At 35.6% G+C, this 15231-nt stretch overlaps 2 protein-coding genes across 5 annotated transcripts in view; both read left to right on the top strand.

The window, feature by feature from the left end:
- Window positions 1-12540, top strand: part of LOC102584257 (probable mitochondrial intermediate peptidase, mitochondrial) — a 14142-nt gene extending 1602 nt beyond the window's left edge. For 3 of the 4 annotated variants that reach the window (XM_015304353.1, XM_015304355.1, XM_015304354.1), the window contains 13 exons: window positions 232-370; window positions 453-511; window positions 1691-1913; window positions 2630-2725; window positions 4843-4962; window positions 5066-5191; window positions 5914-6069; window positions 6527-6643; window positions 8879-9001; window positions 9095-9162; window positions 9448-9583; window positions 9695-9860; window positions 11817-12540. In XM_015304353.1, coding sequence (XP_015159839.1) covers window positions 302-370; window positions 453-511; window positions 1691-1913; window positions 2630-2725; window positions 4843-4962; window positions 5066-5191; window positions 5914-6069; window positions 6527-6643; window positions 8879-9001; window positions 9095-9162; window positions 9448-9583; window positions 9695-9860; window positions 11817-12064 — 1707 coding nt within the window. In that variant the 5' untranslated portion in view covers window positions 232-301 and the 3' untranslated portion in view covers window positions 12065-12540. The remainder of the gene's footprint in view (window positions 1-231; window positions 371-452; window positions 512-1690; window positions 1914-2629; window positions 2726-4842; window positions 4963-5065; window positions 5192-5913; window positions 6070-6526; window positions 6644-8878; window positions 9002-9094; window positions 9163-9447; window positions 9584-9694; window positions 9861-11816) is intronic. The other variant, XM_006365191.2, reaches the window with a different exon arrangement.
- Window positions 12541-12983: 443 nt separating this feature from the next.
- The window catches only part of LOC102583711 (protein LOW PSII ACCUMULATION 2, chloroplastic), a 4525-nt gene continuing 2277 nt past the window's right edge, over window positions 12984-15231 (top strand). The window contains exon 1 of the mRNA XM_006365189.2: window positions 12984-13519. Within this exon, the coding sequence (XP_006365251.1) occupies window positions 13105-13519 (415 nt within the window). The 5' untranslated portion in view covers window positions 12984-13104. The remainder of the gene's footprint in view (window positions 13520-15231) is intronic.

Raw genomic sequence — 15231 nt, 5'->3', positions numbered from 1 at the left:
CCCCCCCATTTCCCCCCCCCCCCCCCCCCCCAGCCTCACCCCCCGAGGGGTTGGGGAACCAAAACTGTCTCCAAGCTGGCAATGCTCACTAGATTAATGAAATACTTTGTATAAGGGTAGTCTTATTTTGGAAATGTCACTTGCCAGTGATGGATTCTCTTCAAGATGTAGTTGCTTTGGAAGATTCTCAGTGCAATTGGTTTATTGACTTTTTTTCTCCTTGGTATGCAGTATCTTAATACAAACCATAGTATATACAAGGCAGTGAACAAAGCAGAAAAAGACAGCAATTCACTCACACATGAAGCGCATAGGGCAGCCCGCTTTCTACGAATGGACTTGGAGAAGGGTGGAATCCATCTTTGCTCTGGTACTTGACTTCTTACAACTGCTGTTTTTCTCGGTAAATCGTTGCTGTTTCACTAATTTAAGAACCTTTGGTGGTTTCACAGAAAAACTGGATCGAGCTAATGAGCTTGCCATTGACATTATTCAGTTGTCTAGAGAGTAAGTGAGAATCGCCTCCTTGTTAGTCTTCCTGGAATTTTATGAACTGATGGACCTTTTTGATGTTTTCTGTAATTTTCATGCTGTTGTTAAAAGAGATCACATGATGCTTGTAGGTCTAGAAGTTGGTTTTGTATTTGAAATGAGATTTACCCACTATTTCTTGCCCTCTTGTGTACTATTTGTTTTATATCAATTGATATTTGAACCACAGCTTTATTCTTCAAATAAGTAGACTTACGCCATGGAACATTTGAATTTTGACTATATGTTGGATTCAGTCTACTGAATCTTTACCAGTTATGCTATTCTAACTTAAATTTAATTTCTGGGGTGATTATCAAATTTATGATATTCCTAATGGAAAAAGTTATATTCAGTTTTACCCTTCGGGGTGGCCCAGTGGTTTGGGCTTGGGACTTCCATGTTGGAGGTCTCAAGTTCGAAACCCCTTGCCAGCGAAAGCAAGAGGTTTGCCTTCTGGGTCGAACTCGTCGCACCGGGCTTGCTATTGTGGGTTACCCTGTGCGCACCCAAAGGGTAGCGGCTACGGGTTTCCTTGGTCATTAAAAAAAAAAAAAAATTATATTCAGTTTTTCACAGATCTGTAGTTGAGTTTAAGTGAGCACCCATACAGCACGTGCAACTTTTTTTAGATGATTTACTGAACTAGCATTTGGAGAAGTTAAAATTTGGTGTTTGACTGAGATTTGTTTTGTTTCTTTTTAATTAATGTTTTCTTTAATTTGTTTAGAACAAAGCTCGTATTTTTCAGGCTGAGTTTATGCATCTAATTTGAAATGCATCTAAATTTGCATAAGCAGAATTAAATAGGTGCTCAGTATTATGCTTTTCAACTGTGAACTCTTGAGTAATACCTTTGAAGGCCTCTAGCTGGTGAAGGGTCAAAAGGAGCCGTTCATCTCCTCCTTCCTTTTCCTCTTCCTTGATGACAGTACAATTTTTTTCTCTTCTGTTCATTGTAAGTGGCAGTTATGGGACCAATGATGTAGTCTTTGCAAACTCACCTCTGGGTTATCTGCTGGAACAGGACTCTATTCAGCTCTTAATTTCATTTTGACTATTGTTTATTGCATAATGTATCAATTTTCCTGTAATGTATCTAGTCATGCAGCTCTGCATGACTGAATGAATGCTCATTTTTCCTTTTTCTTTTTGTCAGGTATAATGAAAATATTATTACTGACCCAGGCCATGTGGATATATTTCCAGCGTCTAAGATCCCTAAAAAATTGCACCACCTTGTCAGCCCTATCTATCGTAACCTGCCAGGTTCATCTAAGGGATCTTGGGGGTTAAGAGATAAAACCAAAGAAAAAGGATTTCGCTTAGCAACTGAGTCAAGTACTCTGCAAGGCTTTCTTCAATGTGCACCAGATGCTGGGGTAACATTAAGCAACCTCGGATTTCTGTTATAACTTAATCCTGTTGAGAAATTTTTTAAATGGTTTTTAGAGCAATCAAAATTATGCATATCTACATTAGTACATCAACTTCTTCCCTGTTCACTCTCTCCTAGTGTCGGTAAACTAAATCATTAGCAGCTCAAGGTAAACCTCTTACATTAACATAGAAAATCATGGATGACAGTCTTTGTCAAAAAAAATCATGGATGACAGTGGAAGCCTAGTAAACATTATATCTATTTCAACGATTAATGGGTTTATGTATGGGAGTCTTGAATGATGAATTTAGACTTAGGGAAAGGAAAAGAGAAGACCACCAAAGAAAAAAAAATGATTATGGCACCAATTCATGAATTGTGCATCAATTTTTGGACTTGGCAAATATGGAGAACAGAAAAGATGTGGACAATCCTTTGCTCTGTGAATCACAATTTTTCACTTTATTTCAACTAAGTGCAATTACCTTGTTATTCCTTTCCTCATATAAACACCTTTCGACATCCAAAAGATTCCATCTAATCTCTCTATACATTGACAGGTTAAGAAGAGACTTAAACATTTATATTTCTCTCAACTGTTTTTACCTTATTTGTTTATTTTCATGATCTTTCGTTCAAATACCGATGGGAAAAAGAAAAGAGCTTTATATTCAATGACTCAAAGATTTAGTGTATTTTTCTCATGATCTTGTCCAGGTCAGGAAGGTGGCATATGTTCAAGGAAATTCTGTTCCACATGCAAACCTTGAGGTTCTTGATAAGCTTATTGCAACTAGACATGAATTTGCACAGGTTGGTGTGTGGACACTTTTGGTCTAGCAAAGTGATTAGTTTTTGTTGAATTGTGTTAAGTTCTCATCAAAAGAATTGAGTGATCTTTTCATCAAAAAACTTAAGCTATTAGAGAAAGGGCACTTCAAATTCTAAATTATTTAGTTCTAGAACAAGCCTCCTCATTTGTAGCCTGATTCTATTTTTTGGGCCTAGCATGTGGAGATTTTGTTTATTGGTAGCAGTAAGGATCCTACACAAAACCTCTGCATGTTGTTGTTCTATGTTAAATTTTGTGACCATCTTATTTAAAAGTTTAAGTTGTTCGAGAAGGGACATTTTTAATTACCAATTTAGTTCTGAAACATTGTGTGAAATAAGAGAGTAAAGTTGATTTGAATCTTTGATGATAATGTAATACAAGATACACTTATTTATTGGTGTGAGATACATTCCACAAAAGGTGATTTGATGATGTAATGAAATACAAGACACACCTATTTGTTGGTTTGATATACATTCTATGTATCTGCATTTTAAATTTAATCAATGAGTAGCTAACTTAATATTAACACGTAATGTTGCTAAATTCAAACATGTACCTAGAACTCATGGTAGAGATACCAAGTTGAGTTTGCTTATTTGGAAAACATGTAAAGCAAATAGTCCAGTTGGTTGTTGAAAACTTTGCAGCAAAATCAGTAAAAAAAATTATCATCGCAGAATCTCATCAGAGAAGTCTAGTCGTTGGAATCTCGCTGGAAATGGCTGAAAAATAGGCGCGCCGCTGAAAAATCACTGGAAAAGATATATAGTGCTGTTGAAACGGTCACTCCAAAGAGGCATGGTATTGCTGGAGTAGCCAGACTGGCAGTATAAGGTCGTAAGCCAGTAGACGGAAGCTACTTTAGTCTCTACCAATATCAAAGAGGTTCTGATGCCATGTTGTCAAATAAGAAAATAAAGAAGATGACCTAATGATAATGGAATTTATGAAAGACCTAATTTTAGATGTGACCTAATTCTAATGCATCAGTTTCATTACAAATTTTGTAGTTGTGAATTTTTGTTTCAAAATAGAACTTCAAATTATACTGAGAGGTGATGGAATGTCCTTTAACCTTCCCCTTTCCAAGTACAGGGGTGAAGTCAGGGATATTATTTACACTTGTTGTATGCGTGAGTCTGTATGTACATAGGCAACAACCTTTGTGGATATTTTCTTTTTGAGGATGAGTTAGGCCCAAAATTCATTTCTTTACATGGTATCAGTGCATGTGGAGCTCCTGGGATAAAATCTCACCGCCATTCATTATCAAATGGATTTTCCACATACTTGGCCCATGAAAAAGAATTAGGCCGCACGTGAGGAGGCGTGTTGAGAATACTATTAAATAATAAAAACTATTCTCTCTCTAATAGCTCAACTTTTTAGATGAGATGGTCACACACTTCAACATGGTATTAGTAGTATCAGGGCAGGCAAAGGTCCTAGGAATCAAATTTCACCGTCACCCATTATCAAAAAAAAATTGTGTGCTTGACCCATGAAAAAGAATCAAGTTCGCACATGAGGGAGCTTGTTGAGAATACAATTAAAAGAATAACAGCTTACGCTTTTAGAAGTGATGGTCACACACATTTTAACTAATGCTGGATATTTCATCATAATTCCAGGGAAAAAAAATATAAAAACATGAGAACATGATGCAAAAAGGTACTATTGGAGTAGAATACATCTGGACCTTCCCTTTATAGTTTCTATACGAATAGCAGCATAAGAAGATATGTAGTAAAATATCTTGTCACAATCTAAACAGGAAAGTAAGATAACTATTTCGGGGCAGAGACTGTAACTTAAGATTGGCAATGTTGAATTTATATTTTCCTGATTCGACCAATCATTATTCAGTACTTTTTTACCATCTTTGGTTCAAATCGAATTTCAAGTGGAAGAAATCCAAAGATATTTGACAGCCAGATAGCTGTCCTTGATTCTCACTATTCACTATTACTTCCACTTGTGCATTTATAAACGATGTTTTAGATTTTACTAAGCATCTTTCCCAAAAGAAAAAAAAGAAGAAAAAAGAGACATTGTTGTCAATACTAATATGCCTTGCCCTTTTAATTTGCAGCTTATGGGGCATAAATCTTATGCTGAATTTGCTCTGCATTCTACTATGGCTGCATCTCCTGAAGTGGTCATGTCCTTTTTGCTTGAGATGAGCAAAGTGGTCAGACCCAAGGCTGATCAAGTATGTCCTGGAAGTAGATTTTACTTTATATGAATGAGACACTGATTATGTTATTCTGTAGGAGCTGTTTCAAGCTCTTCTAAATGTTCATATGTTTGAATAGGAGTTTGAGGCGATTCAGAATTTCAAGAGAGAGAATAGTGGTGATCCCAATGGAGAGTTGGATCCATGGGATGAGGCGTACTTCACGTGGTTGATGAAGTCTGCAAAATACAAGTTGGACTCCTCGGTAAAGAGTTAAGCCTAACGGTTTTTCTGTTATCTTTGCTACTTCTTTGAGCTTTTATTATCAAGGTGTATCAATGCTCTCCTTACTCTGCATTCTTATTTTCGTGTATCCATAGATAGATGAGAACTTACAATTTATTTGATGATAGCTAATCAGGGATGCAAAGTCATTTGATTAAATTGAACTAAAAATGAAAACTAAGGCATGTTTCCCAGGCATTGAGAGGTCAGGGTCCTCCTGGAACTTGAAGCATTGAGGTAATTACTTAGTCTTTAAAAAGGATTTGTCCACATCCTTGTTTTCCTGCTTGGAGCAAATCTAGCACCACCGTTAGGGTTTCGGGCTTTGTCAAAGTGTAGTCTATTTCATGTGCAACTAACATAATTGAGTAAATTGGACTTGGTCTTGTGTTCTTATTTATTTTTCATGGAAATGTTACCTTTCATTTGTTCTTGTTGGTGAAGTTGGATGTAAATCTTAAAATGAGATGGACGGAGGAGAGAGCATACACTTGAAAATTTTGAGGTGTACTTATTTCCCGTTTCTGCTTACTTTTGTTGTGAATGGGTATGCCATATAGACCTGTACTATCTAGAAGTACATATAGAATTCTGATTCAGCTGACATATGAAGTGCATAATGCTGCTCTAATGAAGACTTTTACATGCTCTGAAAGGTTTTCTCTTTTTTGACAGAACTATTCTTGTCTATCAATATTGCAGGCTATAGCATCATATTTTCCTTTACAACAGTGTATCGAGGGTTTGAAGGTTTTGGTTGAGTCACTCTTTGGTGTGACCTTTCATGGAGTACCCCTTGCACCTGGTGAATCATGGCATCCTGATGTGATGAAGATAGTGTTACATCATCCTACTGAGGCAAGTTTAATATACTAGAAATAGTGGTTGTCTTGTTATATTGTAACATATGTCATATTAACTATGAGATTACTGAATTCCCAGTTCTGACCTCTTCAAGAGAATTCCTTTTCTTTCTTTATTTTAGCTTTTTCCTTTTGAGATGATAAATTTGGTGTGGCAAAGGGGAAATCTACTTCGTGATTGTTATTACTAATGCTATTTATTTACTAATCAACCTATTAGTACATTGGCATGAATCATTCTTTTTCTTTGCAATATTGACCTTTGGACGGCAAGAATGGACTAGTTGTCAATAATTCGGAATGTTGGCAGATTTAACTTAACTTTACCTTTCTTTTTTCTGTTGACTTGATCATTTAATATCCTGATGTGCATTTGGCTCTTTCATTAATGTCCATTTAGTAGTAGTCTTAACATCCATCCACTTGAACTAGTTTATAACACGTATTTTCAGGGAGACCTGGGGTACTTATACCTCGATCTAAAATCAAGAAAAGGTAAACATCCCATTTGTGCTCATTTTGCTATCCGAGGAGGGCGTCAAGTTTCTGAGACAGAATACCAACTTCCTGTATGTAAGAGCATTATTCTCTTTTTCTTCATATCAGTTTTCATTATATGCTACACATGTAGTTTTTTGTATCTCTATGTGGCAAGTGGCTATAGTAACTTGTAAGTCTGAGGAATATAGAACCACCAGGAAATGCTCTGTCGATCAGTCAACCGCTTTTAACATTGACTTTTCAACTACCTGTTTAGATTGGGTATGATGTGTTATTGGTACTTAAATTTCACAACTCCCTGGAAATTGGTAAAGATCAAGTGTGCTTGCACCTGCCTAGCTTAAAACTGGACAATAAATCTGAAGGTCAACCAATAAGTTTATTTATAGTAGTTGGCTTTATTCTGATAGACCTCAAAATTTTCTTAAATGAAATGTTTATTTCTACTTGCAAGTTGTGGATTTTGTGATTTTTACTTCCTATGTTCCTTTTTATACGATGCATTTTCCTTTTTAGTGTGTCCCAAAAAGAATGATACTACCTTCCTATATTTACTACTACTACTAACAATTTAGCTTCAAACTTGCCCTTTTACTCTTATGAGAAAATTTATAGCCACACAAATATCTATGGCTTCTTTTAGACCACTAGTTATAAAAGTAATTTCTTTCTTGAACTTTGTGCACAGTCAAACTGCATCACATAAAATGAGATTGGATGGAATACGTATTATTTTAATGTGTTTTGAAAGGTCACCCAGAGAAGTTGTTTTTACTTTATGCTAATAGAAACTTGTCCCAAATAAAATGTTTGTTTTTACTTGTAAATTATTAGGTTTCTATAATCTCAAGGTAGTCTTTTTTTTTTTTTTTAAATGGTGAAGGTATTATCAATAAAAGGTACCAAGATGGTAAAAAAAAAATGTATAGAACTCGAGACAGATCAGAATCTACTGTACAGTGTGTACTACAACAAAGATGCAACTACTATCTTCCTCCTGACATTTCCAAGAAATCCATATACTGCTCCATACTTTCAATTTGCCTGCTATTACACCGGAAAAAAAGATTGAACAATTGTGCTTAGTTCTAGAGATAAAGGCTTTTTTGTCCTTCAAAACAAGCTCTAGTCCCTTCCAACCATAGAGTCCAAAAAAATCATAGAGGAATAGTGATCCTGATTTGTTTCAAGTTTTTTGAATTCCCTGTCCCTGCCAGCACTCCAGCAGACCCCTCATGCTATTAGGTATTGTCTAAGAAACACCACCAGATACTGAGGAATAGATCCCAGCATTGCCTGGACCATTTACATTGGAGAAACAAATGTTCTATTCCTGTTCTCTTCACACAAATAACACCTGTTAACAATAGAGAAACCTCTCTTCTGGAGATTATTCTGAGCTATGAAAGCTTCAAAGGCTGTAATCCAATCAAAGCATGCCACCTTTGATGGGAGTTTTATCTTCCAGGGCCAATTAAGTTCCCAACAGTCTGATTGCCTCATCAAAATTCTGTAACAGTTACCAATTGAGAACTTATAATTCTTACTATCTGCCCTTATCAAGGATTCCCTTCTGTTCTGATCAGTAACTCAATCTAGCTGTTGCAACATCTGACAGAAACAATCCACTCATCCACTTCCCAGTCATTCAAGTTTCTTATAAAATATACTTGCTAGCCTGAACTTGAATGAAATTCAGCTATAGTACCACTCTTATTGATGGAGAAACTGTATGTCACTGGAAATTTGATCTTTAAGCTTTCATACCCTGTCCAGTTATCTTAGCACAACCTAATGTCTTCAGCATTTCCCACTTCTATTTTAATGTGACTGAGACTCAACCCACAACCTGCTAATGTTTTTCCAAATCCATCCTCTCGAAGTCGAATGTGAGTTTCAGGACAAGGTCTCCAACCATCTCTTTTACCATAGACAGCTTCAATTATCTTCTTCCAGAATGCTTGATCTTCTGAATTATATTTCCACAACCACTTGAAAATCACTCTTGTTGTGCATCTTCAGATTTTTTACTCCCATTCCTCCCCCCTTTCTGTCCCTCATAACCTTATCCCATTTAACCAGATGAAACTTTCCGTGTTTGGCATTCTCCTCCCAGAAGAACTGATTCCTTAAATGCATATATCATGCTAGAGTCTACTTTAAGCTCACTGCTTCATGGATATTATGTGGATCGTTGCAGTAATTCTATTGTATTTTACCTAGTTATTGAAAATGATCTGTGCATGTTAACTATTTTACCTAGTAGGAGTAATTGAAAATGATCTGTGCATGTTAATTTGTAGGTTGTAGCGCTTGTTTGCAATTTCTCTGGGTCGAGTTTGGCTCCGGTGAGGCTTAACCATTCTGAAGTAGAAACACTTTTCCATGAGTTTGGGCATGCTCTACATTCATTGCTTTCAAGAACGGTACTAGTTTTATTCTGATTCTATTTGCTAGTGGTTTTCACTTATGCTTTGAAATCATAATCGAGTTCACTTGATTGCTGGCTACCTGTGCAGGAATACCAACACTTTTCCGGTACGAGGGTGGTTCTTGATTTTGCTGAAACGCCTTCAAACCTATTTGAGTGAGCCAAATGCAATATCTTTGATCCATACTTTTCATCAGCAATGAAGAAAATGTTTAGATGCACACTGCTCATTTGATTATCTGCTGTTTATTTACCTTTTTCTTTCTTGTGATATCGTCGTCATTAGATTTGGCACGAAATAGAAAAGTCTTTTAATTCTAGTTTCAGGTTAATCCACCACTATTATGCAATTGCTATTTATTCTATCTTCAGGATAAATGCGCATGTTATTGCCGTCTCATCAGTTATTACTGAAGCTTTTTAACTGTTGTTGATCCATAGGTCCTATGCCTGGGATTATCGGGTGTTAAAGACATTTGCTAAACACTACTCAACTGGTGATATTATTCCCAAAGAACTTGTAGAATCAATGGTGGGAGCTAAAAAGATGTTTGCTGCAACTGAATTGCAACGCCAGGTATGTTTTACGGCCCCTTCCTAGTAACTCTTTTTATAAGCATTTCTTCATTTCCACTTTATCAAACTTGAGGCAGGAATTTTGACCTATGCAACTTTCTCATTTATTCAGATTCTCTATGCACTAGTTGATCAAACACTCTTTGGGGAGCAGCCATCCGCAGGGATAGATACGATGGCAATTGTTGCAGATTTAAAAAGACAACATACAAGTTGGACGCATGTGGATGGAACACATTGGCATACCCGATTCAGTCACCTTACAAACTATGGCGCAGGTATCTGAATAGAACATTATTGTTAGGGCTGTTCATGGTTATGGTTATAAAATCAAACCGAACCGCAATCCGAATCAAACCGATTAAAAAAACCGATATTTGGTTTGATTTGGTTAGGATTGGTTTTAAAATTTGAAAAACCGATATTATTTGGTTTGGTTTTACTAAAAATTAACCGCAAAAATAACCAAACCGGACCAAGAAGTTATATATATAAATTTTATAATTATTTACAAATAAAATATAAGTATTTTGATAAATTTAATTAACTTAAGTTTTAATTTTACTATTTTCTGAAGCCCAACACTTAAATTTTAGCCTAACTAGTAAAAGTAAATCCCTCAATATTCATTACTTTAAAGATGACACTTTCTCTGTTCTTTATAAAATTTTCTAACGTAACATTGAATAATTTAAATCTCAAACTAAAGAAGATGGTAATTGATTAGTTGACTATGAAATATTGGTTGTTGTTTTTTTTTTGAGAATTAATTCTCAATATTTTAAGGTGTAATTTTATTGAAAAGTCTATTGATAAGATGTTGAGATCTGCAGAATATTGAACCAACTTTATGTTATTGACAATGAGTTTTTTTAGTTCTGAAACTTGGTACATTGGATGAATCACTTTGTTTGTGTAATAGCTTATTTGTGAATTATTCATGTACGAAGTGTTTGTGTCTATTGAGATGCGTATGTCCTCAACAAACTTATTACTTTCAAACCGAAAAAACCCGAAAAAAACTAACCAAACCAGCGATAACCAAACCGATAATTATTATTTTTTATTTGGTTTGGTTTGGTTTAGAAATTTAAAAACCGATTTAAATTGATTTGGTTTTGGTTTTAACTAATAACCGATCCAAACCGAACCATGAACACCCCTAATTATATGTGATAGTTGCATGTATATGTGAGAGAATATTGCACTACTTTTTGTCTGATATACCATCTGCACACCTACTGTTTGGCTATTCAGACATAATTTACTAGAAATGCATGATTCATAGTTGGTGGTCCAATCAGAACGTTTTTATCAACTTTATACTAAGAGCTAAAGTCTGTCTTGAAAATCGAACTAAGTGATAGATTGGTTGCTTGGTAGATGTGGCATTCCTCTATAATTTGTTGTGCGATTCTCAGAACTCAGTAGTAGTGAGAGACAGTGATGGGGCTAGTTAAAGTTTTGGCAAGATGTTATGGTGGGTGGTATTTTCGTTTTTGCCTTCTCTTCTTACTGAGTGGTTAAATCATGTATTCTCCTTTTCTGGACGTCAATTTTTCGTTCTTAGAGACCTCTGCAATCTTATCGAAAGGGGATTCGATTGATGAACCAAAATTTTGAGATGCCACGACTACTTATATAAATTAAAATATGTTTTGTAATCAAATGATCATGTCCATAAAGGTTTTTTGTTCCCTAAAAGGCAATAGTTGACATAGAAAACTCACTGCTTCATATAGTGTAATGGAGAACTGTGGAAATAGCAGATGCAAGAATTTTCTATTCCATAACATACAACCCTTTTATTTTCAACGTGTTCTAGTTGTAGAGTTCTATCTTAAAGCATGCAGAAGATTTTAGTTTAGAGTGTAATAAATAATTACCTTTTCCAGAAGGTAGAGCAACATTCGTATTAGATATTTGTGAAGATTTTCTGTCTTCATTGTTATTTGACTTATTTCTTTTTGATAAACATTGCTATTTGGAATGCTTGGTTTTGAATCTCTGGATTTTATCAGTTCTTTTTGAGAATAGTAACAGTAAGGATTTTGTCAATTCTTCTTTTTGAGAATAGTAACAGCAAGGTCTAAGGATTTTGTCAATTCTTTTTTGAAAATGATAATTGTAAGGATTTTATCAGTTCTACGGTAGCTTATATCGATTGTATTTTTAGTTTTGCTCAGTGCCCTTGCTAAGAAAATGGTGCAATAACTTTTGCCTTACTTGTGCAGGTTATTATAGCTACTTGTATGCAAAATGCTTTGCCACGAGTATCTGGCAAAGGATGTGCCAAGAGGATCCTTTATCATTGGACACTGGTTCGGCTTTGAGAACAAAATTCTTGCAGCATGGAGGAGCCAAAGATCCAGCTGATATACTGAATGATCTTGCTGGGAGTGGCATTGTAAGGAGTTGCCATGGGGGAATAATACCGGACATTACAAGCCTTTGCAAGGAAATGGAACTCTTGAAATGCTAAAAGGAGTTCTACCCCCGCATTGAGAAAACACATTCCCTCCACTGTACTAAACCATGAATTGTGCACGCAGATAGCAGCCCACCATTGAAGAGTTGGAGTTGATTTTAAAAGAAGCTTTCCATCGTAATAACAACTAAATAGCGCTGATATGGTGATTTCATCACGGCCAAGCAAGCAAATTAAAGTATTTTCATGCATGTCATTCTTTAAGATGGCGTTCAGAGGAAACACCTCATGGCCAGACTATTTATTGAGCAATTCTTCGGCGAAACTACTTATGTGTATTTTGATTATTTTTTGCTTAATTTGGATAGTGTTTCTATATCTGATAAAACCAAAGAGATGTAATGATGCTGGGAGTATATCAACAACATATCTAGTGTAATCTTACAAAGTAGAGTTTGGGGAGGATAAAGTGTTCATAGACCTTACCCCAATTTTGGAGGTAGGAGACTGTTTTCGGATATTCAGCTGAAGAAAAAAAAAACAGTCCAAAGCAGTATAGAGAAAGAAATAACAAGAAGTTGCTAGGAGTATATCAATGTGTGAAACCAAAGAAAGGGTGTTTGGTTAAGGGGTGCACATAGGTTGGTTTGATGTTTATTGGTTTTCGGTTTGTAAATACGCTAAATCAATAAAATAAGATACTTATTATTGATTTTTCATCCTGTTCGGTTTTGATTTTATCAACAAGAATTTACTCCTTTAAAAGTCTACACAAATTACAAGTAGAGGCAAATTCAAATACATTATTGCTAAAACAAATTTGTTTGCTTTCTTCTTAAGTAGCTCTATATCAATCTCTCAAAAAGAAAAATAATATCAGTTCACACTAATCTCAAAATAGAAAAATATCACCAAATTAACAATGATAAAAATGTAAAAGAAGATCGGGTTAAAGTCACTATTATATCATTAACTAGTATAATTTTAGTTTATGTTCTGGGATAAGAAATAAGGAAATGTGTGCTAAACATCAAAGGCAACAATTAAAGAACGAAGAAGAGAAAAAAAGAGGCAGTTAACAAAGTAAACTGAAAATGGCGCTACTACTGAATTCACCACATACGAAGAGACCTCATCTTCATCTTCTCCACTCTCAACGACATCAACACTCCAACCCCAGAAATTTCTCCATCAAATTCGAGGACTCTTCTTCTGATAATTCTTCAGAGGACACCGCATCATCTCCGGTGGCTAAGAAGGCAGCCAGCTCGAGTTCTTTAGGTTTTGGGTCATCGGTTTCCACCACAGTAAAGAAGAAACAACAAAAGGGGAAAAGAGAGAGGGATACAATTATCCGACGAGAACCCATTGAAAAGCCCAGCTTAGCTACCCAACCAGCGGAGGAATCTGGATCCAAGGAATTTCAGAAAAATGAGAGTGCATTTCTTCTTGCTTGGTTAGGACTTGGTGGAATTATCCTTGTCGAGGGTATTCTTCTTGCTGCCTCAGGTAAAACTTGTGGCCCACGCCCCCTTCATTTTTCACCCTTTAATTGTATTTTGTAATTTGCAGTAACTATAAAGAGTAGCTTCTTTTCTTTTGATATAAATAAGTGATTGTCTGATTAATTCTTGAAATACTTATTGATTAGATGCATACTTGTATATGGGTTTAGTCCCAATTTGTTCTTGGTTACCTCTTCTCATGCACGTATAAACAGGGGTGCAGCTAAAGGGAGGAAAAGGGTTCAATCTAATTCCCTTAGTCGGGATATCGTACTGTGCAATTCGGGCTAAAACAAACTTTTTTGGTTATATATTAACTGTTGAATCTCCTTGACATAAATGAAGATTCTAGGAGTTCCAAAATTGCTTTAGATCACATCCTAGGTGTGAGTGACTCTCTAGTACTTGTTTTAATTCCCTAGTATGAATTTCTGAAAACTTCTAGTGATATGTGTACGACCTTTGAAGTGGTTGTGCCTCAACAAATTGTATCAGGCAGATATTAAAGCTTAATTGAGTTAAGAAGAAGACATTGGTGATTAACAATTACATCACAGTCCTCAATAGAGAATGAAAACCAGAAATAGTCATCAGTACTATTGATAAGTAATACAAAGATAACTCTCTTATGTACATTATAGGTTTCTAATGCAGAACTTACATGTAAATATAACAAGGTGTATTCACGATTTCACCTGTGACAAGACACCATAGTTGTGAAAATGAGTACCAGACATGCATAAGCACAGTTAGAGAAAAGTGTTAATTTTGAATATAAGCATATAGAAGAACTAAAAGAACAAATCTACGATGTATTCATAAATGTACCAATAGAGAATACTTTCCATCTTTACATGATGTTTCCTAATTATTCTTGGGTTATACCATGAGCAATCATTTCCATGTATAATGATATTACTGATTCCAGGGGTAATCTTCTGAAAACTTCTGGTGATATGCGTACGACCTTGAAATGGTTTTGCTTTAACAAAGTGTATCAGGCAGATACTAAAGCTTAATTGAGTTAAGAAGAAGTTAATGATGGTAACAATCGCATCACAGTCCTCGACAGAAAATGAAAACCAGAAATAGTCATCAGTATTGATAAGCTATGTTGCTCGGACTCTTCAAAAATGTCGACGGGTGCATGTCGGATCCTCCAAAAATAGTGTATTTTTGAAGGATCCAACACGGGTGCGGCAACATTTTTGGAGAGTCCGAGCAACTTAGTTGATAAGTAATACGAAGGATAACTCTCTTATATACGTTAAGGTTTTACAATTTAATGCAGAACTAACACGGGTGTATTCGAGATTTCACCTGTGATAAGACACTATAGTTGTGAAAATGAGTACCAGACATTTATAAGCACGGTTAGAGGAAAGTGTTAATTTGGAGTATACACATATAGAAGAACTAAAAAGAATAAATCTACGATGTATTTATAAAATTACCAATAGAGAATATTATAGATGCCGTTTATATTTATTAAACTACATCAATTTGGAGTAATTTGACAAAGATATTGAAATATATTTGTTGAACCCGTACAGTATAGACAAACTATCTAAGTTCCAATGTCCAACAAGAACTCTGTAGAGTTTAGCAAAGGGAATCTAGTAAGTGTTAGACATTCAGAGATGAATTTAAGGGGGGAGGGGGGCATGTACCCCTAAGGATTTTTAAAATCCCCCCCCCCCCCCCCCCCCCCACACA

The sequence above is a fragment of the Solanum tuberosum genome, unplaced genomic scaffold (assembly GCF_000226075.1).
Source record: "Solanum tuberosum cultivar DM 1-3 516 R44 unplaced genomic scaffold, SolTub_3.0 scf00533, whole genome shotgun sequence".
Classification (NCBI taxonomy): domain Eukaryota; kingdom Viridiplantae; phylum Streptophyta; class Magnoliopsida; order Solanales; family Solanaceae; genus Solanum; species Solanum tuberosum.
The sequence above is the reverse complement of the archived record's forward strand: the minus strand, read 5'-3'. Positions and strand labels throughout refer to the sequence as shown.